This window comes from Tetranychus urticae, chromosome 1 (genome assembly GCF_039701765.1).
Source record: "Tetranychus urticae isolate SD_2017Ah chromosome 1, NJAU_TeUrti_SD_1.0, whole genome shotgun sequence".
In the NCBI taxonomy this organism is placed as follows: Eukaryota; Metazoa; Arthropoda; class Arachnida; order Trombidiformes; family Tetranychidae; genus Tetranychus; species Tetranychus urticae.
The window spans coordinates 11,302,670-11,329,435 of NC_142958.1; the positions used below are offsets into that span (position 1 = coordinate 11,302,670).

Genomic DNA, 26,766 nt, shown 5'->3' on the forward strand with positions numbered 1-26,766 from the left:
AGATGACTCTGAAATGTTGTATCGATCTATATCCTCATCACTGATCTTCCTTCTCACTTTTGCATCCTCTCTTTCCATGCTTTACTCTTCATCAATTCTGCCTTCCATTCATCCGCCATTGCAGTGTTCAGCTTACGTTTCTCTTCAGATTAACCCAAAAGTATTGAGGAACAAGTAGAGAGAGAGAGAGAGAGTGAAGAGAATCATGATGATGATGAGGTTGAGGGTGATGGTGATGATGATAAAGAAGACTGTAAAAGAGTGTACAAAAAGTGTATAAGTACAGATGAGACACAAAATTAAGTAATCCATTTGGTATAAACAAAAAACAGAAAATATTCTTCTTCTTCTTCATGTTGGACAAGTTTTTCCTTCTTTCTGGACATTTACTTTTTTCACCAATTTTATGAATAAATTTACCAATTGTGCTCATCATTTGTTCATCTTTATCAACTGGAAATGAAAAGTGAACTCGAGAGAACTAAAATTCCATGATATTTAAACCATTCTTTTGTGCTTTAATCGTCCAACAGTATTGATCACCTTTTCCTATTCCAACTCATCCCCATCATCAAGAGTTGGATGATCAATGGTGAACAATGATGATCAATCCAACAATTTCATCACCATCAAGGCAACCATTAACTAAAGCTTCAAACGTTTTAATCAATTTTTGACCAGAAAAAGGAGAAAATCTGTAAATCTTTTTCTTTAAACGAAAAGAAAATTCTTTTTTTCAGTGAATTTCAGTAGTTTCAATAGTTTGTAAAAAGACATTGAATGTGCTTAAGTGAAAAGTGTTCAACATGGAAAAGTAGAGAAGATATAAATTTTCTTCATTCCATGAATAATAACATCCTCAAGTGACCATTTGATTATCGCAGGATAACAATGAAAGTGTTAATAATAATGATGATAATTTAATATGAAAATATTATGATATCAACATTGGCAATAAGCTCTGTTAAATTGAGGTTTCCATTGATTCCATTAAATAATTTACCAATCCATTGTCAATCCTTATTGCTCAAATGTGTTTATTGGTTTGCTCAACAAATTAATCAACAGAAAAATAATTTACATCATCAACTGGAGAATCAGCAATTTCTTGTGAAAAGTCGTTTCCATGAGAAACTTTCATCAGCAAAACTAATCGCAACTTGGTTAACTCGTTATCATCAGGTTAATCAAATTTTCCCATTAAATTATTGCAATAAAAGTGTTTCTCTCTGCTCTTTACCTTGCCATTGTTTGAACCGTCAGATAAACAGGAGAAAAGGTTCAAATGAAAGATCGTTATTTAGTCGACGTCGAAATCGTAAAAGAGATAAATTGTTGAAACAAGTTTCATGTAATATAATAAAGAATCTAGTAAATTATTATTATCACCATTATCATCTGGATCATCATTATTACCATTATTATGAGATTATCTTGGTTTGTGTAAAGTGTTACTCAGGTTGCCATATAAACTGGAAGGTCAAAGATGCCAATGAATCAGTTTAATGTGATTAAAGATTGTTACCTTATCAGACTTGACTTGTTGGAATCGCCATTTACTTCAGTTAATAATCATCTTTACACACTCTTCGTATTCAGTATTCAACTCACTGCCCTTTATCATCTTCTTCGTGTTCCACACAAACCTAGACTCTGGAAATTCTGTGATCCTCTTGGATTGGTATGCATCTTGTTAAACTTGTAGTTCTTGGAGCAACTGGAACTGGTAAAAGTTCAATAATCCAACAGTTTCTAGAGTCAACCTTTACCGAGGTTCGCAGTGCGACAACCCTTAATCCAGCTGATAATAGTTATACATTTACCATTATCATGAACGGTTCAGTTTATCAGATTAAAATCATTGACATGCCAATGATTAATTATTTTCCGACCAATTCTTTCTTCGAGTGGACAGATTACCGTGGCTGTGCTCTAAGAAGTGCTCATGGATATCTTCTCATATTTGACCTAACTTCTCCAGGTAACATTCCATAAAAGATTCATCAATCAAAAGTCTATTCGAGTTTTGCCTTTCAAATTCCTTCATGAAAAAAGGAAAAGAAGATAAAAAAAAGTAGAGAATATCAATTTTCAAAATTCTTTCACGAAAACTGGGAGTGATTTTCTTTTTCCTTCGCCTTTCCACTTTTCAATCGCTCTTCACCTCTTCTTACCTCTTCCACTCTTATACATAATCATCAGTTTTTATCTTTTAAATTGATGCTGATGACGAGGAGAAGAAGATGATTTTTATAAAGATGATGTTAGCAAAATTTGCTTCTACTTTGTATTCCTGTCTTTTATCAATATCTTATTATAAATCTAAAGAGAATAGTGTCTGGATAATTCGAGATAAGTTTTTTCTCAACCCAGAAAAGAACAACTTTTTCAACCGAAAAAAAAGAAGAAAAAGAAAAAGAAAAAGAAGAAGAATGGAAGCAACTTTCAGAGAGAAAAATGATGAAAATGAAACAAGATGAGAGACAAGTGGGTCGATATATTTTGATATAAATATACTTTAATCCATTCACATTCATCTTCTATACTCTTCTGTTTTTGCAGGGAAATGAGCGTGATCAGTCATTGTCTTTTATCAGCTTTGACATTTGATTTGGTGAAAATGTTCACAGCATTTGATGACAAAATGTTGACAAACGAGGTAAAAATTTTTCAACTGAAAGTGAAAAACAAAAACAAATCGTACAATTATAAACTCAAAATTCACTCCCAGCCATCACTCCCAGTGAATACAAGTTCTATTCAACATTTGCTTTCATCATTTATTCAGGCAACTTTGTTCAGTTTTTTTTACCCTCAAATTGCTCATATCAATTTAATGAGTAAAATGGTTTAATCTATTTTACACCTTTCAAGGTTCATGTTTGAGAAGAGATGAAAATAATTATTGGAAAAAAGAAATTTTTGACACTTTTTCTTTTCTCTACAGAATTGTACATTTTTACCATTTTTTGATTATTTTTTCATTCACTTTACACTTTTCTCTCAACACTTGGAAAATTTTTCGTTAACTTCTCTCTTCTTTTCCCTCATGTTGTTTCCGGTTGAACCATGAGCATGCTCATGAATCTTTTCAACTTGATTTCTCTTCTTTTACCCTTTTCGTCTCTTTCATTCCTCATCTTCTCATCCTTAACTCCCAGTGCAACTTGCTACTAATTCAACTCCCAGTAATTCCAAGACTTGTATCAGTATATTTGATTTGAAAGTGAGTTAAATTGAAAGAAATTGGAAGAAGAGAAAAGAAAGAAAAGATCGACAAAAATTGTGACTTTTCCAAGTAAACATGAGATTCAAGGTGAAGATGAAAGTTTGATATTCAATGATTGTCAACTGATTTAAAAATGATGACGATATTGATTGAAATTTACTCATTCCTTGATCATGATTATCATGAGTAAATCTCTTCTATTGACCCAGTTTTATCAAGAAATGGTCATTTCAATTACTTTCTTCTTTTCTCTCTTTTCCTCTCTTCTTCCAACAATATCAATGATAATGATGATATTGGGTGATATAAGGAATGAAATGGAATTGAATTGGTAATAAAACTGCTTGTAACCGTGGTTACTTTATCTTCCTCTTCTTTTCATCATTGATTCTTTTTCTTTCTTCATCCAGACTAATGTTTCCTTTCAACGCGAAACAAGTCATGAGACTGGCGAAAGAGGATAAATACTGAATGGAAATGAATCAAACTGAATAACATGAAGAGAGAAAAGCCAAAGAGGAAGATAAATTTTGACTTTTTTCTTGGCAAAAGAATAACAATTTTCCTTCTCTTTTCTCACTCCTTCCCTTTTCAAACCATTTTCATGGTTATTCATTTAATTCAATGAACAACAATTGAACATAAAGTTGAAACAATTTTAATCAGTTTAATGATTGATGTTTGCCTTTTTAACTCAAAACCTTTTATCGTTTCAATATTTCAACAATAAAAATCCATGATAAATACATAATTGAAAGGAAACCTTTTCTGACCTTTTTTTGGGCTTTCATTAAATTTCATTCATTCTTAATGGTTAAACTTTGGGTAAAGATTTGAGGATAAAAATGATCATTAAACTGATCATATTCATAACATAATTACTCCATTAGATTGGATTTTGTTGTTCGGTTAAACATTAATTTTAAATGCAATTATAATTCCTTGTGAATCAAGATAATAATTACACTTTATTATAACGAGTTTTTACCTTTTTAGTCGAGCAAACTCAATTTACCTTGTAATTCGAAGGGCAATTTGGTTGAGATTTGTTTCTCCAATTTGCTTGGCCTATCAACTGATATTCATTATTCATTATGCAATTGAGAAGAACAATTAACTAATGAATACAAATGAGTGTTGAGCTGGTTAATTAACGAGAGAATCTTGAACAAATCGAAATAAATTGTTGACGCTTTTACCATTTAAAGGTTTACTTTAGTTTCCTTTTGTTTCTTTGTTATTGATTACAGTTTTAAAACTCGCTTTTCAGCTCTTCTTCAATCATTCAATTCCTGTTAATCATGAAAGCTCAATTAATCATTTAACTTTAATTAACTAATTTTACTGACAAACGTGAGTTTAACAATTCTTAATGCGATTCCATTGAAAAGTAAATCTTTCAACGTAAACACATTAATGTTGAGATGAAAGTGTTGAGTTTGTATTATTTGTAGGGTAGAAATTCTGGTCTTATCAATACTGTTCCATGAATTGTTTCTCTTCCTTGATTTAACTTCATTTCATTTATAATTCAAATTATATTATTCAGTTAAACTTTTAAAAGCCAGAATACTTATGTTAACCACAAACTTTTACTTTTATTGTTTAAACAATCTCTTAATTTTCAAGCTTAAAAGCCAAAGGTAGTCCTAAGCACTCTAATGCTATTCTTAAATTCCTAATTCCTGAGTTTTTGACCACAATCATGGTAAGAAAACTTAGCCAAATCTTCAATAGAGTAATAGCTTTCTTAAGCTTCAAAATTAGATGTCAAAAAGAAAGAAAGGTGAATTTCTCTTTCTAATTTACCAGTCATATCTCAACACTTGTCAATCATCAGTTAATCCCTTTACACTAGTAAAGGCTACTGTTGCTAATAGTCAAAAAAGTTGTCTTAAGACAAAAGTGTCTCATTGGTGCTTTACCCTTGACAACACTGTTCACTTCAAGTGAATCATCTTTCTGGTAACATTAACCAGACTCGACAAGAGTAGACAGACGAGCATTGTGCTTTCTTTCTTTTCCCTCCATTTTCACTTTCTTTGTTTAATTTTTCATATAAATTTATCATTCAAATGATTTTGTACTCACTCACTATTCTTATGTCTTAACTATCACTCTTTGTGATTTATTAAAGTTAGTGAAGTCTTAAACTTTCACAGTCTTATTCCTTTACTTTTCAATAAAGTCTAAAGCTCAAAAAGAGTTCTTTTCCCACTGTGAATCTCCAACGCAACCTTAAATCCTAGCGATACAAAGGTCCTAGCCCTAAATAGTTGTGTTCCGATAGCTCTAGCTATTTTTAATCATCTCTCTGAGATCTACTCGTGCAATCGTTTGAAAGATCAGTGAATAGTTTGGTTCACGTGTCGAAGTGAGGATCCAAGAAACGAGCTTAAACTCGATGTGAAAGCTAGTGTGCAGTCTTCTCCAGATTTCTGTTGGACCCTAACCTTTCATTTGGCGACCTTGGCAGGATTCTCCATTTCCTCCGTGCCTCTTCTGTTTGCTGTTCCCTCATCATTTGCATGATCTGCCTTCCCCTCATCAAAAACTCTAACGTGCTTCAGTGTTCCTACACTCTCATAATTCTCACCGTAGAATTTCTCCCAGAATTCAACTTCTCTCAGCACTTCTTTTATCCAAGTAACTCTTCACTGTTTTAAACTGTGCAAGCCACCGAGCTTATTTAATTGAACAATTTTAAATTCATCTTCACTCTTGTGAATCTTCGTTGTCGCCGAACAACTCTGACTACAAAAGTCATCTCCAATTAAAATTCCTGTTGAACTCATCTAAACCTCATCACTCTTGTGATCTCATCGCCTGTTGTGCTCAACGACTCTTAAGTCATCTTCGTTCAACCCTCAACCAAAATTTTAATTCCAATACTGATAAGTATTCTCAGCTATAAAAAGCTCCTTCCAAATTTTAAACATTTCCCAAAGCTATTTCGCTTTCATTCCTGCTCTGAACTTATATCACTCTTGTGATATCTCTTTGTGTATTCCTCAACCGTAATTTGTTACAATTCAGAGTTTTAACTCTCCTCAATTTGCTACGATGCTCAGATCAAATTTAAACTTCGTTGCCGAAGAAGGAGTTCAAACTGTAAAACTTTTAACTCCTGCTGAATCAACTGAAAAGCTCACCGCTTGGAATGTTGTAGTCCCTGCTGCTCCGTTAGTCAGAAAAAGACTCTACGAATGCTTACGCACTCATCTAATGATTCATGGTGATCATCTAGAAGATGAAGAAATTGGTGAACTTCCTGTTACTGCTGTTCAGAATCTTGAGATTCCTCAATGGGTTTCACAATGCCGTCAACGTGGTATGACTGAAACTGAAATCCAGACAATTATTCTTACTCTTGGTCGAGAGACTGACGCTGTCCTTCGAGTTACCCAAGATGAATTATTTTCTCTATCTCTACCGATAGGAACTCTCAAAAAGTTCATTGCTGTTCTAGCTCTCAATGGTATTCACATGACCTTGCCTCAACCTACAGTAAGCTCTCCTGTTCCTGTGAACTTCACAAATTCAACTGGAATCGATCAAGCTTCGCTTGTTACTTCTCTATCTGCTCTTAAGCCAGATCCTCAAATCATTGAGTATACTAAAGGTGAAGACATGTTGGACTTTATAACCAAAACTAAATCTCGGTTAGCCCAAGAAAATGTCGATGACGCTACGCGTTATAGATGTTTTAGAAAGTCCCTAGCTCATGAATTGTTAGCTATCGCTGATACTGAAGTTGGTGAAACTATTACTGAGTATAAAGCTTATGTAGACGCTCTTATCAATGCCATCAAAACTCCTGTTATGCAGTACTCCGCATCTTTTCAACTCAAGCAAATTAGATACACTTTGTCCGAGCATCCTTCCACATTTATTCAAAAGCTTAAAAAAGCTCTCACTAAAGCTGTTGGTGACTATTCCCCTGAAGTATTCCTACATGAATTAATGTATCATCTTCCTCAATTCCTTCAATCTGAAATTTTTACTCTTGGATACAATGGAAACATTGACCAGATCACTACGTATCTCATCAGAAAACACTTTGAGTATATACAACAACAACAGTTGAACAAAACTAAAGGAGATAAATCCTCATTTCAACCCAAAGTTACTACTGTAGCTTCACTTCTCAAGAAACCTGATACTCGTACTCAACCCAAAACTGTTAATAGGCCTTCTAATTCCTCTTCCTCCTCTTCTTACAATCCCAATCTCACATGTAATTATTGTAAACGTATTGGACACTCAATCAATCAATGTCGAACACGACAACGCAATCCTTATAATAGAAGTACAACTTCTCAACCTCAGCAAAATCAATCCCAATCTCAAAATCAAGCTCCTACAACTCAACCCCTTGCCATCACCAACACTGCTGCCAATCAATCTGCCAATCTTGTAATAACTCCAAATGGTCCTGAACCCTCACAAGCCGCTATCCGTACTAATTTCATTTCCTTTACTCTTTCTGATACTCCACAAGTACCTTTAATCACTCAACTTGGAACTTCTCAACTTTATCATATGCCTCAAGCCATTTTTAAGTTGTGTCGCCCTGATCGAGAACTTGTTCGTGAAGGTCGAGTTCTGTTGGATACTGGATCCACAATCTCAGCCCTTGATTCTGAAATTGCTGATGAATTAGGTGCTCATGTGATCCCCTACACCAGATCACTTAAAGGTATCGCCGCTAAGCAGTATGTTCCCTCACATGGATTCGCTTATGCCGTAGTAAAACACCCTGATATGAAAGAGTCACGAGTCTTCAGACTCCAAATTGTCAACGAATTCGAGCCAGTATGCTTGATAGGAAATGCTTTCCTCCACTTGTATTATATGCAGTTAAAATCAGATGGAAATGATTACAAGACCACCTGTTCTGAGTATTATGATTCTAAACCTCTTGATCCTACATTTTTCTTCAGATTTTGCACACCTGAGGAAACTCAACAAATTTTTGATGCAACAATGCGTCCAACTGGAGATGAATCTGATTCATATATCTTGGATACACGTTCAAAACGTTCTGCCCTTCCTCAACCTGTTTCAGTTGGTAATACTCCAGCTCTCATGGCCAAATGTGATTTTCACACTCCTCAAGAAGTAAAAGAAATCAATAATCAGCCCTTTAAGACTCTTGTTTATGAAAAAGTTGACGAAAACTTGCCTGAACCTCTAAAGCAACAATTAGTTGAATTGATTGATTCATTTCAAGATACTTTTGCCAAATCTAAAAATGATTTAGGTTTAGTTACCTCTGATGTTTGCCCGATAAAAATAGATCTTGATAGTGACACTGTACCCTATTCAAATCCTTATGGTTGCCCGATAAACCGTCGTAATGAATTTAAAAGAATTACTGACGAACTACTCAATAATGACATCATTGAAGAAGCACCCAATGCTGAAGGTGGCGCACCATCAATTCTTGTTCCTAAACCCGACAAGAGCTTCAGAATGGTAATTGATTATCGCAAGCTGAATCGTCTAACTAGAGTCCCTAGACATCCAATGCCTCGCATTGATGATTGTATCGAGGTTGTAAGAAATGGTAAATATTTCAATATCTTCGACTTGGCTCAAGGATATCACCAGATCGAATTGCCTCCCTCTGAACGAGCTAAAACTGTGTTTGTAACCCCGGATGGTAAATTTCAGTACAAAAGACTTCCAATGGGTCTTGCCAGCGCACCCTTTATCTTTCAGCGCCTCATGAATAAAGTCCTTGAAGGATTGATCTACCAGAAATGCATCGGCTACTTCGATGACATTCCTGTGGTTGGTAAAGATTTTCCAGATCTACTCACAAACACTGAATTAGTCCTCGAAAGACTTCGTCAATACAATCTTAAAATCAAGTTGGATAAATGTCAATTAGGTTATACTGAAATCTTACTTCTTGGTCACTTAGTCTCAGGCCAAGGAATCCGCCCAGATCCCAAGAAGGTTGAAGCTCTCAAGAACTTACCCTATCCTCGCAATGTTCGCGAGCTACAGTCAATCTTAGGCTGTTACAATTACTTCAGCAGATACATTCCCAATTACTCCACTCTTGCTGCTCCTCTCTATCGCTTAATCTCAAAGGAAAAAAGATTCAGAATCTTACCCGAAGACAGAAAAGCACTCGATATCCTAAAGAATTCTCTCATCTCTACAACTCTTCTGGTCCATTATGACCCTAAACTTCGAAGGAAAATTGCTGCAGACGCTTCTGACCATGCTGTTGGTGGAATCCTTCAACAAGAAGATCCCAATAGTTCAAACTATGATCCTGAAACCCCAATCGAAGATGTAAAAGATTGGTTGCCTCTCTCTTTCTATTCTCAAAAACTTCAGAAACATCAACGTCATTACTCTATCTCCGAGAAGGAACTTCTCGCTATTTTTGTTGGAATAAACAAATTTAATCATTATCTCGAAGGTGAAGAATTTCTCATAGAGACAGATCACCACGCTCTCTGCCAGCTCACGAGAGTTAACTTCAAGAATTCCCGACTTCAAAGATGGTCGATAATGCTTTCTACATATAACTTCAAAGTTATCTACAAGCAAGGATCAACGCATCCACCTGACTGCTTCTCGAGATATCAAACTGCCTGGTCTCATCGAAAAATAATCGACCCTGAAGAAGAATATCTTGATAGGATATACTTAATTGATTATACTCTCGATCCCTTTGAAAATCATTTATATGATCTTGGTCTAAACTATGTTCGTGAATCTGAAACAAATCACTCTGATGATTTCACTCTTCCTCCTTCTATTTGCTACTCCACTGACTCTGAAATTTCTCATATCAAACCCACATCTACTCCTTCTAAATCTGAATTTTCCCTTTGGAAACAAAAGGTTCGTGAAACACAAGCCAACAATCCCAACATTCAAAGCATCATTCAATTGTACAAAAACAATGATTCGGTAACGCTCAAGCGTTATGTGATAAAAGATGGTCTCCTTTATCGTAAAGATGTAAACACACCCTTTGGTTCTAGACTTGTGATAGATTCAAAACTTCTTAAAGACTTATTCGAGTATGAGCATGAATCTCCTCTTGGTGGACACTTTGGTCCCGAAAAGACTTACTTTCAAATCGCAAGACGTTTTTGGTGTCAATATTTGCACGACTTGGTTAAACAACTCTGTGATAACTGTGTTATTTGTCAAATTGCTAAACCCGCCAACATAATTTATGTTGACCCTTCAACTAAACCTATCCCTCATGAGATCTTTGAAAGATTAGAATTGGATGTTCAAGGTCCGATTGTCATTAATCAGGTAAAGAAATACATTGTTGTTTTAGTTGATATATTATCAAGATATGTTTTTGCCAAACTAACCAACAACCAAACTGCTAGCACTGTCATTACTTTACTAACTAACTTATTTCAAACTTATGGTTTTCCGAAAGTTATTCAGACCGATCAAGGTACGAATTTCACATCAGAAGCCGTACATCAGTTTTTAAAAGAAAATGGCATTAAGCATGAGAAATCAAACCCATACCATCCTCAATCGCAAGGAATTGTAGAACGGTGTAACCGTACTATCGCTGAGCGATTAAGGTCTTATGTGTTACAGAATGGCACAAAGAACATGAAAAATGCTTTAGAAGCATCAGTTTTTGCAATCAATACATCTATCCACAAGATAACACGCTTTTCCCCATACTTCTTAGTATTTGGTAGACACCCCAGAAAACCCCTTGATAATTTGCTAGAATTTCCAGACTCATTTTCATTTGATGTCAATCAAGCTCGAAAACTTGCATTCGCTAGACTTCATGCCCAGCAACTCTATCAGATCAACAGAACTAAAGCTCTCCATCCTACTTCTCCTTACAGAGAAGGTGATTTTGTGTTTGTCAAAAATGAATCTCCAGATCCAAAAATATCTAAAAAGCTTCGCGAAAAGTACCATGGCCCATACCTAGTATGCGGTATTCAGAAAGGATCCCTACTCTTGCTAGAACTTGAAGACTTAGGTCTTTTTACTGCTAATGTCTCGAATACAAAATTGTATCGAGGAGATCTAACCGATAAAATGAAGAAGTTAAAAGATCAGTATTTTAATCCAGATACTTATCTTCAAACTGAAAATTTTAACATTCCTGACTCTCCCTCATTCATTGATTCAATTGATAGAGATAGTGATCACTCTAGTGATTTGATGCCTCCTAATACTGATTCTGATTCCATCGAAGAATCCTCAATGCCAAATTCAGAAAATGATTTAGAAAATTTAGAAAACTTAGAACTATCAGAGTCCTCTCTCCCGTCAAACTCCGAATCTAACAACTTAGCAAACCCGCCTTTGATCATAACTAAAGAGCCTATTAATCTTAATCAATTTATTGCTTTGCGCTTTGAAAAGCCTTTAACTCAAACTAAATCCGGCTCCAATTTAAAAGCTAATCTTGATAATAATATTGATAACAATAATGACTCAAGTCATCTAAACAATCAAATTCAAAATGAATTGTCAAATGAAAATCAAAATTTAAGCCAAAATGAAATCATTCCTCATGGAATCTCTAATAATGAAAATAATGCACAATCTTCCTTGAAAAATCTTAATTCTGATACTTCTCCATTTCCCCCTAATAATTCAAATTATGTTAAAAATCAATTTCAAAACGAGAAACCAAAGTCTAAAAGGAAATATGTAACTGCCGATCGAGAAATATCCCAACAAAGTCCAGACATAATTAATCAAAAGAGACAAACCAGATCTAAAACCAGACAAAACCAGAGTTTTGCACTCAGCACTTTTGTGCTCTATTTATGCTATGACGAAGACTTTGACAAGTATAAGATAAGAAAGTATAATAACAACAAGTCAACCCTTGACAAAGCCTTGACTTTGACAGTTAAGCTTAATAACTCTCACCTTAGGGAAATCAATTATAAGAGTGAGACTAGAAAACAAAATTTTTCCCCCTTTCCCACGATTAAAACAAAGGAAAAATTTTCCCTCCAACAACAGTACTTGGTACTTTACCGTACAGCGTTAATTGCGCCCTCACTATATCAGTGTCTTGTCCCTTCTTACTTTCTTCACTTTCACTTGTCCACTCATCCGAGACAGTTTCAACTCTTTCTAAAGTTCGTTTTTAACTGTGACAACTCTCTAGAGTTCTTATTGTTCAAATCTTTGGTTAATTGTTCAACCCAGTTCAAGTTTCAAAATTTGTTCAAAGTTCTATCAAACTTTCAAAAGTCTTCAATTCTCTGTTCTTTCTTATCAAATTTCTTTCAACTTATTCCTCTGGAATTTCGTTTCTCTCTTCAATCTCTGACTTTAATTATTTCCTGTGAGTCTTCCTTGACTTTAAGTTTCATTATGCTTCCAACTTCTCAAGCTAAGCAGATTCTTAAACAGAAAATTCTGAAATCAACTCTGATTGAAAGAATACTTCCCTCAGGAGAAACTGTAAAGGTTCCTACACCTCCAAGACCAACTCCTCGGTCCCCTTCACCTAACTCTCAGCCAACTGTAAGTGATGCCCACTTGGTTCCATCGACATCTTCCGATGATCCTTCAGTTTTAATCATGATTCCTCAAGAATCTCAGGCCTCTAAGCCTTCTAATTCTGGTGTTCAAGCTCAAGCTTCACAAACTCAATCAAGTGCTCCAAAGCCCTCAACCTTTGGCGTTCCTAAGCCTTCTACTTCAAGTGCTTCTGTTCCTGTGGCCCAATCTAAATCTGATGCTCAAGCACCTCATGATCCCAATCTTCCACCTTTGCCACCCAAGAACCTGAAGTATACACGTGAAAACTTTGACTTTGGATCGATCGTCTTATCTGACAGTGATGATGAAACTACCGCTTCTCGCGCACCTGCTCAACCTGTTTTCAAGGTTCCAAAGCCACCGGTCAGACGTTCAGTTGGTAAAAGAACCATCGATCACCCGTACTTTCAACTGAAGAAGAGTAATGCCACCAAAGGCCCTGATATCGAAGAGATATTCCTACCAGAGTTAAGTACCATAAATGAGCAATCCACTCCTCCATCTACTCAGAGTTCGGTTTCCTCCCTTCCTATCAATAAAACTAATAAAAGTTCCCAGCCTCAATCCTCAGATAATCAAAATCAATGGCCTCAGCGCTATTTAAAGCCAAATGAATACAATTTTAAGCCTAATGAGTACCCTGTTCCCTTACCTACAGCTCCATTACCAGACTATCTTTCCAATGAAAGATTCTTTGAAATTAAAGATTTAGTCAATGCTAAGGCTAAAGCCTTTTCAGAGCTTAGAAATAAGTTTGAATCTCTCATTCGAGAAAAATTGTTTTTAAATCTTTACAATGAAGAAAAGATTAAAACTATGTCTCTAAAACCAGTTCCTCATGGAATTACAAAAGCACAGGTAAACAATCCTGAACTTGAAAAAATTGAGCTAAGCATTCGATGCTATTTATGTGAGCAAATCTCAATCGACCCTAAAGAGTGTCGATCATGTAAGAGTTGTTATTGTACTCTCTGCGTTGAATGGTTAAGAGACCTAGTTTCCGCTCTCCAACTTTTCCCTCTCTATCATCCACATCAGTTTCTTTGCATTCGTCCTGAATGTGTAAATTATTTTGCACCTAAGGATGATTATCCTTTTGTTCAACCTCTTTCCTCTGAAGAAACTCTTCAAATTTATAATAAATCTCAATTCCTTTGCCGCCGTACTCATTGTTCTGCAACTTTCCCTCCTTCTGAAATCTTAGCTCATGAAGCCAAATGCCGACTTGGCCTATTCCTCGAAGAATTTGATTTTAACATTGAACTTCCATTCCTAGCTCCACAAATTAGAGATGAGCTTATTAAAGCTCCTAAACGTCTCGCTAACTTCCTTCCCAATCATCTCAAAATCACTTCTACTTGCAACCCTCCTAATCAGAATTCTCACGAAAACCGTTGGTATGATACCTTCAACTTTTGGGCTTGCTTATCAAACCTAAAGGATTCAAATCCTCAAGACCCTCTTCTTAACCCTTGCGCTATCAGATCTTTAGCCAAAGTAAACTTAAACTTTTGGAATAATTTAAAGAGAACCAAAGATCCTACTGAGCCTCTTTGGGAATCTGAAGAATTTATTCAAAAGATTATGGGCTTTGAGCCTACCGTAGGTACTAGAGTTCCTGAATCCATTACTCCTCGCCCTCACACTATTTTCTGGAATAGAGTCCCATTTTACCTTTTAACCGACTCTGAAGAGTGGCTCAATGTTGCTTATGGTCTTCCTCCTCGTAATACCCCAAGACATGAAAAACATGTTGCTGATGAAACTGGACTTGAACCAGTTGGCCCTTTCATACGCATTGATCCAATGCAACGAGTTTCTGAGGAAGAACGTCAAAGAATCATTAAGAATGCTAAACGCACTTTTCCCTATTCCTTCAAAGGATTCAATTTTGAGAAGAAAAATCAGCCTCCTCCAACTACTAACAGTAACTATATTGTCAACCGACAAAACAAAGCTAAAGCTGCTGCACAGAATTTCAATCGACTCACAACAATTAGAATGCCAAGACTTCGTGCTCCTACTGATCAATTAATTAAAGAAGCTATCAATATGCACCCTTCACCCTTGACCACATACAGTATCCACATGGCGTACTGTAGGATCGAAGGTCTTTCAGTAGATAATTCAATCTTCGCTCTCAGACCAAGACCTGTCTGGGTAGTCATCGTAGATGGACATAGAAACATTGTTTATGAAAGTTTAGTTTCATATGATGAAGTCGACTGTATGGACACACAGTACCATGGACTCACCTATCGTGACATTCGCAATGCTAAAACATTCATGTCTGTGCGTAATCAAATTCTTGAGTTTTTCCTTTCAGCTACAGCTATTGTTGGTGCTGGACTCATCAATCTTCTACACTCTCTTGATTTAACTAACTTCGAGATTGATATGATTAAGCCTAAGTTACGAGAGATGACCCAGTATTTCTCTCCCTATGCTGAAAGTCCCTGTTCTCTAGCATTAATTGCTTTCCTCTTACTTCCTGGTTTTGTAATCAAAAACGAGCCGCATTCTCCTGCAGTAGAAGCAATTACTGCCATGAATTGTTATATGAGTTTCTGGGAACCCATAGAAAGAATGGCTGAACAATACTCAGGTATTCATCATAGTAATGCATCTCGCACCTGTGGTAATCGTCATATGGCAAAGTTGTTACAACTCTATTCTGATCGAGTAAAACGCGGTTCTGCAAAATGGCCCACTGACTGGACCTACCGATTCAAAAATGGTTATCCCGAGGTTAATTCTCGATGTGTCTCTCCAATTGGATCAAGACCTCATTCATCTGAATATCGATTCTCAGATAGTGATGAATGCATTTCAGTCCTCTCAGACTCTTCACCCACTCAACGCACTGTTTCTCCTCATTTCCCTCTATTAGCTATCGAACCAGCTGATTGGAGTATTCCTGTCATCGATTTGGAACCTGATCAACCTGATGATCAACCTGCTAATCCACCTCGCAATGAGGAACAATCAGAAAATTGGAATGCCCCTGAGCTTTCAAAAGCTTTACAAGTTGAACCTCAATTGCCTCAAGAGAATGAATCTCAACAAACTGAACAGAATCAGCCTCAACCAGTCGAGCAAGTTCAACCGCCTCAACAACTTGAACAAATCCCAGAACCAGAAGTGCCTGAAGTTAATTCACTTCCTCCTCCTCCACCTTCTTCTCCAGCTCTTTCAATCTCATCAAGACACAGCCATCATTCACACAGATCCAACCATTCCAATCACTCTCATCACTCTCAGCAATCACAACAATCAATCCACTCTCGCCGCTCAAACAATTCTCAGAATTCTCATCCATCTTTAGTGATGCCTCTTTTCCCTCCTCCGCTGATTGATCTTCCACAACTGTCACCCACTTCAACTATCTATTCATTCCTCAGGGAATCTGACCGAGCTTCATCAACTGCCTCTCTCACTGACAATTGTTCTGAATTTCTTGGAGCTTCATCAAGCGCTTCTTCTTCCATTTCTTCTCCCTCTTCCACTTCCACTTCTTCTTCCATTCGCAGGCAAAGAGAAATCCAAGACCGACTTCAAGATATGATTGCAAGTCTACCTGAACCATTCAGACCACCTCGAGGTTCTGATTCAAGTATTTTCCCGGATATGCCAAGTGAAACCGCTTCATCTCATTCCTCACAGAATACAGTTATGGTGGAACCGATTATCCCATGTTCTCAAGTCAGACCTGACGTATTTTACCCACTCAGACAAGCCTCTGCCTCACCGGAAAGGAACATCAACAATCCCTGAACCCAGTCTTAAAAAGACATCAAGGTCTCATTCCTAGGGCAGTGTAGGGTAGAAATTCTGGTCTTATCAATACTGTTCCATGAATTGTTTCTCTTCCTTGATTTAACTTCATTTCATTTATAATTCAAATTATATTATTCAGTTAAACTTTTAAAAGCCAGAATACTTATGTTAACCACAAACTTTTACTTTTATTGTTTAAACAATCTCTTAATTTTCAAGCTTAAAAGCCAAAGGTAGTCCTAAGCACTCTAATGCTATTCTTAAATTCCTAATTCCTGAGTTTTTGACCACAATCATGGTAAGAAAACTTAGCCAAATCTTCAATAGAGTAATAGCTTTCTTAAGCTTCAAAATTAGATGTCAAAAAGAAAGAAAGGTGAATTTCTCTTTCTAATTTACCAGTCATATCTCAACACTTGTCAATCATCAGTTAATCCCTTTACACTAGTAAAGGCTACTGTTGCTAATAGTCAAAAAAGTTGTCTTAAGACAAAAGTGTCTCATTGGTGCTTTACCCTTGACAACACTGTTCACTTCAAGTGAATCATCTTTCTGGTAACATTAACCAGACTCGACAAGAGTAGACAGACGAGCATTGTGCTTTCTTTCTTTTCCCTCCATTTTCACTTTCTTTGTTTAATTTTTCATATAAATTTATCATTCAAATGATTTTGTACTCACTCACTATTCTTATGTCTTAACTATCACTCTTTGTGATTTATTAAAGTTAGTGAAGTCTTAAACTTTCACAGTCTTATTCCTTTACTTTTCAATAAAGTCTAAAGCTCAAAAAGAGTTCTTTTCCCACTGTGAATCTCCAACGCAACCTTAAATCCTAGCGATACAAAGGTCCTAGCCCTAAATAGTTGTGTTCCGATAGCTCTAGCTATTTTTAATCATCTCTCTGAGATCTACTCGTGCAATCGTTTGAAAGATCAGTGAATAGTTTGGTTCACGTGTCGAAGTGAGGATCCAAGAAACGAGCTTAAACTCGATGTGAAAGCTAGTGTGCAGTCTTCTCCAGATTTCTGTTGGACCCTAACCTTTCATATTTAAGATGAAAAGCTTAACACTTTAAATTGCTTCAACCTTTTTTAAATTACAGTGTAAAGTGAACCATTAATAATAACGAAGTTTGATGAATGGTCCAATCTGGGATCCAACTGAACCTTTAGCTGAACCTTTGCAATTCGATCATTCCTTGAGCATTCGACTTGGAATGTCCTCTTTATATCGAAATATAATGTTTTTGTTGGACTTATTTCAAGTTTTTCCATTTATTTAAATCAATGGAAATTGGATATTGTTTTATCGAAAGTTGTTACAGATCCATTTGAATGATTGAAACAACGCTGTGACATGTAACTGGAATGCTGTCCAGTTCAGATAAAGAGTAATGAATTTTTCTCGAGTTTACCAGATTGCTTTCAATGTCAATCAATCTTGATCTCAACTCTGTTTAATGAAATATTATTTCGTTGTAGCTTTCATTTGCAATTTTCATTATTTAATTTAGACTTGAGTGTCAGCAGAATGACTTGATTGTCTTCGTTGACTTTGTGTTCTATTGATTCGATAAAAAATGCCTTTTCTGCACTTTTTGTTTCCATTCGTTGCAATTTGTAGATCATAACATTGTACATTGTAGCTATAATGCAGCTAAACATGTCTTTGAATCTAATATTTGAATTATATTTTGCCTGAAAATAGTCCCTCTATTAAATGCAAAACGTCATTTATATTTATTTTCTTCTGAACCAGAAGAAACAAATGCTCAATGTTTAAATATCAAAGCTTATCCTCTTGATCCATTGATTCCTTGTCATTGATTATATGGAAATGTTCATTGTAGGACTGAGAAAAGAGAAGTTTGCAAAGATATTCCATTGAATAGAAGACACTATTTTGACTTCCAAATGAACTGCAAAGTTGATTGCTACTGTTATTTAAACTTTATTGCAAACCAAGTGAAATTTATTCGAAATTCGTGTAACTCTTTGCGTGATTAGCCAAAATTTAATGAACATTTAATGTTTAAAAACAAAAGAATTGATCAAAGAGTTAATTTGAATGATTAATATCAACTTTGCATTCGTGTGGATCTGATTTAGAGCCGAATTTAAAGTCTAAAGCAGAAAACAAAACATATTGATACTCATATAAAGAATGAAGAATGGATGTTATAATGAAAAGAAATTATCGTTGAAAATGGATGCACTCATCGTAACATGACAATACATGAAAACTGAAGGACTCACGAAGTTAAACTTAAACATTGATATTAGCTGCTAAAAAGACATTTCATTTGAAAGTATAATTCCTTTCACAAATATTTTAAGCAAATAAGATCCTTCACAATGCAATATAAGTTTTACGAATGCAAAGTAAATCGTCGCATTTGTAAAACACTGTTTCTGTTTCGCAAACGTGTTTTCTTCGCCTGATTGTTGCTCACTGCATACAATATCTTCTGAAGCGAAGTAAAATGAATGCAATAACATTAACTTTGCAGAATGTTCGTAATGAGCTTTATGCTCAAACTTAATGGATTGCTACTGATGAAGATGAATTTAAGAATAAGCTCGCATCGAAAATTTGCTTCTAATATCATGATAGAATTGGAAAGTCAAAAGTAATTGCAACTATTAATTTTCATTATTATACACCTCAAGATGTTAGCTAACAAGTACAATTTAATTTTGCTTCTCAAATTAAATTATCACTCAAAACATTGAGTCTCATTTCAAATGCTACACTTGAAGGGTTATAATTTTAACTGACAATTTCCCACCTTTTCAATGGTAACCTTCGAATCTGTTGGAATAGGAAAAAAGCAAATTTGATTCTCTTCTCAAATAATACAAACTTGGAGACAAATAAATAAATGTTGGCAATTTATTTCACTTTATTAACTTCTCAATCAACTAATGATACAACATGCAATAATGCTCTGTAAATCATCTTGATAATTGATTACATTTCCAAACGAAACTTTCCATTATTATTTCAAAGTCAATATAATATCTAATATACAATTAACCCTAAAAAGAATCTGCAAATTCCTCGAAAAACAAGGTAACAAGAAATACCTTGAATCTAACCTTAATTGCATTGCCTTTGGAAGATAAAAATAAACCAATTGGTTATTATAATTGTAATAACAATAAATATATCCTGAGACTTTTTCCTCTTTTCATTCCTTTTCAATTGTCTCACTTTGCTTTTCATTTAACCTCCTTTTTGTTTCCAGTGGATAACTTGTTTGTTTGATATTGCAATATTACAATAGACAAGAGGAAAAGTGCCTTCATTGTTGACTCCAAGAAAATGATTATTGATTGTTGACGATCCTTGTACAACTGATAACTTGTAGTTTTCATGTAGAGTGTTTAGGTCAATAGTTTAACTGAAAATATATAACATTTTTACCAATATCAATTTCGCTTCTTGCCTTTCCAACTTTTCCCTTCCAATTCACTAATCATCGTTAGAGTCGTTCATTTCGAACCTCTTTTCCCATGTTTATCACGTCTTATACTTTTACTTATAACTTTTTTTTTCTTCCCAGCTTCTCTCCTCTGTATTACAGAAAAGTAATAATAAAAACAAGACTCAGTTTAGAGGGTTAAGAGGCACAGAATTGGTAAGAGATGTGTTTATACTTTTCCTTTGTATACAGACTATTGATGATTCTCTTCACCATCTTCATATTTAACTTCATCTTTCCATTTTCCCTTCATTTTCTTTTCGCCAGCCTTTTCTGTTATCCATTCAACTTGTGATATAGATTCCCAGTTTTACTGCATTAGGCACAAGATAAATGATAATGATGATGAAGTTTCTTTTACACTGAGCAATCTGATGTTGATGACATTGAATATGACTGATTGCCGGAAAATTGCCAACGAGATTTCCTTTTAAGGTGATGGCCAAAAAGGACTCGACAAAGGTTCACCATTTGGATTGGTTGCCAAGTTTAAGTTTTGCATTTTGGTTGTTGATAGGAACATGAATCAGTTTGGAAAAATGTTTAAAAGGAAAAAGCAAGGAAAATCAAATTGAGATGCATTCTGTTTGTGTTTAAACTCTTTCTTGTTCAACAATTAGCATCAATCAACTTGTAATGTGCTTTTTCTGCCTTGAATTGCTTTTCCAAATTTGCTTTTGTTTCATTTGCTTCTTTACCATTTGCAAAGTAATTTACGCAAAGAAAGATGATAAATGATGCTGAATGAAAAGGCAAAGCAAAATTACATTACCGATTCATGTTGCTGGCAAGAGAAAGCAATATAATTGATTATCACAGTTTTTCCGTTTCTCTAATTTTCCCTCTTTTCTTAACTTTTTTCAAAATTAGACACTTTTCAATAATCAATTACGATCAATTTAATCTTGTTTCGTTGCAACAACACTTGTTACAACGAATGTTTGCAAATGAAATGAGTTTCTTGTGTCTTAACCTTCCAAGTGAACACTGTGTCAGTCAGGTGATGAACAAAATTCTGGTTACATTGATTATGCATAAAACTTGAACTTGCTTCAGGCTTTTCTGTCTCTTGTTTGCCATTGTCTTTGGATGATGTGCATTAGCTTGTGATGTTGCCCTTTCATGCAAATTAATAGTTTAATAATAAAGACAACACCATTTGCAAGTTTAATAATAAGATGATGATAATTATGGTTAAAAGTTGTTAAGGTTAATGATGGTGAATCATGCTTCAACTGAGGAAACGATCAAGTGTTTGTTTCAAGTTGCTATTCAGAGCATGGAAAGTGTCTCAAGACTGATCAACATTAGATTCTCGAACAATGCAAATTTTCAATCGATAACAATTTTATTTACTTTTCAAGTTGAATTGCACATTGCAGATGATTCTCAAGTTAGTGAGAAGAAAAGGAAAAATCAAATTCTAGAATAAAGTTTGAATATTTTTCATGGTAAAATGTTGTTTCATATTTGCTCATAAATCACATCTGCTTTTATTTCAAACTTTCAATGGATAAAGGTTTACAAAATATCAATCTTTTCTTTCAAATATGAAATTTCGTCCAAATACCTTTTTGATTTTCAACTTGAATTTTCAATGAATGATCAATTTACATGATTGATCAAGATCATTCAATAATTCAAGCGACACGTTTTCAAAAGATGTTTAATTTCTAGATTCAATCAAGTTTTTAATTCTGTTTCTGTAAAAACAATTCATTTATTAGAAGAGGAATGGAAAATTTAGATTTGTTTTGCTAGCAGCTTGATTGATTGTCAAGAGTTTGATCAATTTCCCTAAAGTCTCTCAGTAATTGAATCGCATGCAAAAGTAACGTCAATGATGGATGATGCATTGCAACGTTTAAATCAACCCATTTTGTAAAGATACTGATCGTAACGAAATGTAATGCAAACTATTCTAACAGCACAAGTAGCCAACAGAATCGGAACTGTTCGCTATCTATGGTCAACATCAAAATGCTAACCTTTATTCTGCAGCATCTCAATGAGTAAATTGCTAATTGGGTGAAATATGATGTAAATCTATAATAGCCTGTCTAAAACGATCTAGCCTTCACGATCAATGGAAGCATTTCGATTAACTTTTGTTTTGCTAGTATTTAGTTTAAGCTTTTTTCGCCTATTACATAGTTAGGTCGATGAAGTTAGATCGAAATGTATATAAATTTTTGTTTCTATTTTTTTATTATTGTCGTATCTGAAGGTCTGTGCTCATGAACATATGAATCAAGATTGTTTACATTACTGCAAATGCTTTTTCACTATGATTAAGTAACGATTAAGTTTGCAAAGTTTCGTCAATTTTAGTTGATAAACAAGGCTTTTAACCGTCCTTTTATGTTTTTTTAAGTAATGAGAGTCATTCATCACTGAATATTTTGAAATCTTGTGACAGTTCATTCAATTTTCATGATTATCAATCAAAAGAAGACGTCAATTTGAACATAAATTGTGCACATTTGATCGGTTATTTTATTGCATTTCAATGATAATAAGAGACGCAAAAACTGGGGAAAAATCTAATGTTCATCAATTTATTGCTGCTTATATGTTATAAGTTTCTCTCTAAATTTTCTGTAAAATGACTGAAAAAATAGCCCGATTTTTGAACGGTAAATCGCTTATTTGGTTCATTTGCTTCTCTGGATGTTCTTACCAACTTTTCAATTTAACTTATCGTTTCATATCATGGGAGAGCCGAACTGATACAATTCACCGTTATCCTGAAGTCGTATTAATCCCTGAAATAGACTTTTACTTTCCATTAGGAACATTGCTTCACATGAATGCAGTTTATAAGCGATATCCAGATGAAATAGCCTCGCTTTGCATGAAATTATTTAGGACCAAGAATGTAACCATTAATTCAGTCAGTGATTTTGATGAACATTGTTCGGCGTTGAAAGAAGCAATTTTTTCAAGCGATGTCTTTTTGTCCAAAGTTCTGACGATTGGCGATATTGAAGAGCTAACGGAAGATCCAAGACCGTTTATCAAGGCAATTTACTCACTTGATACGAAACAAAATTACTTGGAAACCAAAGTTTGCAATATGAGCCGACATCTCAACGCAGGTGGAATCTTTATGAGAATCACTTGTCGAAACAATTCCGAGCCGTTAAGCTATGCTTTTTCTCATGGTTCAGGTGGCAACAACTTTCTCATTTACCTTGAGCACACTATTGACACACCATTCGGCTTTCGATTCAGTAATCATGACGATCCTATTTCCCACCACACAGCAAAATACGAGTTCATGAAGAAATCCACAGACGTACATTACACTATAATTACCTACTTTCATCGACAGGTTGAGAGTGTTCAAGATTTGCTTGGTTGTTCGAATTATAATCGAATGAACGTTCTTTTTGAATGTTTGAATTCTACGGTTCAATCGTCATCTCCATTTGTTTTTTATGATGCGATCATATCTTTCGGTACTTTACCAAGAAACACGAAATTCATCGATCCTTATGACGAACCAACTGGCCAGTTTTTTAATCTCTTTAAAAGCTGCACTGAGTTGATTGTTAAACCGAGATGTGACGATGTTGATTACTATACCACATTTCAAGTGTTTCATGATCAAGTTCTTGTCCAATCTCCTCGACAGATACTGATTGACACTCCTAATGCACCAGACAGGATTCTTGTCACAAGTTTGAAGATGACGTTGGATAGTTTAATGTATTCATGCTACAGCATTTTGGGAATTTGGTTCGGCTTCAGTGTCTGTGACAAGTGGACTCAATGGAACGCAGAGTCCAACTGCGGTTGGTGTTTCTGTTGCTGTTGCCTTTCGAAACTCAGAAAACGGAAAAAAAGTGGTTCGAGGAAAAGGGCTCCTGTATCACAATTAAAGATTATCAGAGAAATCGAAACTGATTCCTCATGAATCTCCTCAAAGCACACTTTAATCATGACACTGTTTTCCTAATATTTCAAACTAATTTTCACATGAAAATGCGCACTCAAATCACGAAGAATTTCTTCGATATCTTTTGTTCTATTCTTAAAAATCAAAAAATCACTCCCAGTTTGAATAACTATAATAACATTACTTTGTGCGCTTGATAGTAAATTGTCACTGAATTCAAAATAATCTACGAAATTGCACAGTTTGAAGTTCATTCTGAAATTAATAACTCAATAAATATACAAATCCCTTCCTGACATCTTTTCAGGGTATTGATTGGACACATCGAATAGACTTGATTAACATGGATTTTGATTTTATATTAACATCTTTTTTTCTCGTTCCAGGATCTTTCCAATACGTCAAAGTAATTCGTGATCAATTATCTGAAAGCCGGAATATGCAAAATATACCGGTTTACGTGGTCGGTAACAAGGCTGACCTTTGTTCAAGTGTCCTAAATAACATGAGAAGCAGTCACAGTCACCACTTGAGTCACTCTCGTTACTCTTTCTACTCAATCTCACATCTAAGGTTTTCTGGATTAACTTCTCGCAATCCTTCTTGGCTGTCTCAACGATCTCATCGGAACCATCACAGTGCTCATCCAACAACGACACAAGTTTCAACATCAACTGTATCTGCTTCCCGAACTCAACACCAATCATCATCATCTCACAACCATCGACATCACCATCACCACCATCATCATCATCATCACCATCACTGGGACGATTTAACTCCAGCATTTAAAGAATTAGCCAATTTAGTTAAAAAACAATGGAAGTTTAATTACCTCGAGTGTTCAGCTAAATACAATTGGCGAATCGTACCAATCTTTCGAGACATTTTACGGCTAATTGAGATTAACCAATCTAAATGTTTGGATCACTCGATCAACAGTCCAAGCAACAATTCCAACAACATTAGCAACAATAGTTTAGGTGAAGTTGAATATCATCGAGATTCAATCAAATATTCACTCACCTCAGGAGTATTAAACACTAATCAGTTATCATCAACTAATCCAGTGATGGCAATTAACATGACAGCCTTTGACAGAACAGCAAATAACATAACAAATGAATCAACTTCTAGCCATTGTATTATCTGTTAATTGGTCCAAAAAACGCATTTAACTCGAGTCAGATTCGTTGGATGTTCTGTGGTCCAAGGTGAAATTTTCTCAACTTGGATTTACTTTTTACTCGCAAAGCATTGACCTCAACGTGTATAATATTGTGTCCAAACACAAAAGCCTCAAATGTTAAATAACTTCTAAGGTCATGATGAACGCTGGAATCGATGGAAATCAACGAATCAGTGATTTGCGAATCAAGGAGAACACCTGATGAACAAATGAATCGACCAAACATTTTCTTTAAATTAGAATTTTCTACTTGAAATTATACCAATTTTAAAAAGCCTTACACTTGGCAAGTGAGGAAAACAGAACAAACAGAAAATTGAGAGAACTCAGAATATTCAGAATAATTATGATTATCGAATGATTACAGTAATTCTTTTCGATTAAACACATTTTCGTTCAACTTTCCGCTCTATTATCATCATTACTGAGCCTTTCGAAGCTTCAAACACACATTTGGAATCACAGTTTAATCCAAGCTTTGCGGCTCTAAAAAGTATTATATTTTAAGCTTCATCTTAATCAGAAATGGAAAACAGTTTAACCCTTAGAATTGGATAAATAAGCATCAATAACCAAATAACCGTTAAAATAATTAGATTAATGATTAAATTCCTGTTATTATTCAACCGATAAATTCCCGAATCTGGATTCCAATCTTTGCCTGAATCAAGATCAACTTTTATCAACAATAATTTTTCAGTTTTCAGTTTAACTTTGTTTTTCATGGAATGAAATGAAGAAAAAATCATTAAAAATCTAATCATTGTTATCTTCTCAAATTGCCTCAGTTGATTGACTAAACTTCATTTTATTTTCTTGTTCAATTGAAAATCTATTTACAATGATGACTGAATCAAGTGAACATCAAGAAAGTTAGTTCAATCAATGACGACAGTTGATTGTACAGATTTTGTTGGATAACAAAGCAAATAGTTGAATTGAATTACAGTTAATTGATTGATGCATAACAAGCATTTGACAAACTAAAGACAATTGATGATCTGTAAAAGTAGAACCAGAAAAGGCAAAAATATTGAGTTACAAGAGTTAATATCGATGTCACTGGGAAGGCAAATGCAAAGTCCAGTAAAGTAAATTGTGATTGATTGACAGAAAAAGTTGTCTTTGCCTTTTCCCATAATCAATGTCATCAACTTTCATTGTACTAGGTTAGTCGTGGAACGGCGTAGTTAGAGCAAGTGTTAAAAGAAGATAAAAAAGTTATGTTTGGTGGCGAATGGAAAGTAACATTGAAATATCGAAGCGCAATTGTCATCCTGAACCACGAAAAGATGAATCCATGTCAAACCTAGAGACTGGCATCAAATGGCTGTCCAGCTTCCCTTGCAGTCACCCACGACAAGGCAACTTCAAGACAAGAGATTAAACAACAAGTTGGTCTACGAGTAAAACAACTTCATAGGGAAACTATGAAGTAAAATCCCAAGTTAAATAATAAATCCTGATTCAAGTCAGCATCAGAATTTGAATTTTGAATGAGATACCGAGATAATGGAATATCTATTTTTAGCGATAAACAATATTTTACGATTGAGGAGTTTGATATTCAATAAGCGTAAATTCTAATAGGGATTTTCCCTCAAACCTGTTTGTGCGCCATTTTTATATTACACCTGAAGTCTCGAAAAGTTTTG

At 34.9% G+C, this 26,766-nt stretch overlaps 1 protein-coding gene across 1 annotated transcript; it reads left to right on the forward strand.

Annotated features, from left to right (window-relative positions):
* The first annotated feature begins 117 nt into the window (after window positions 1-117).
* On the forward strand, window positions 118-25,890 carry LOC107361401 (uncharacterized). Its single transcript, XM_015928224.3, has 2 exons — window positions 118-1,981; window positions 24,309-25,890. The coding sequence occupies exons 1-2, from the start codon at window positions 1,684-1,686 to the stop codon at window positions 25,076-25,078; spliced, it is 1,068 nt and encodes a 355-aa protein (XP_015783710.1). The 5' UTR covers window positions 118-1,683; the 3' UTR covers window positions 25,079-25,890.
* Window positions 25,891-26,766: the final 876 nt, after the last annotated feature.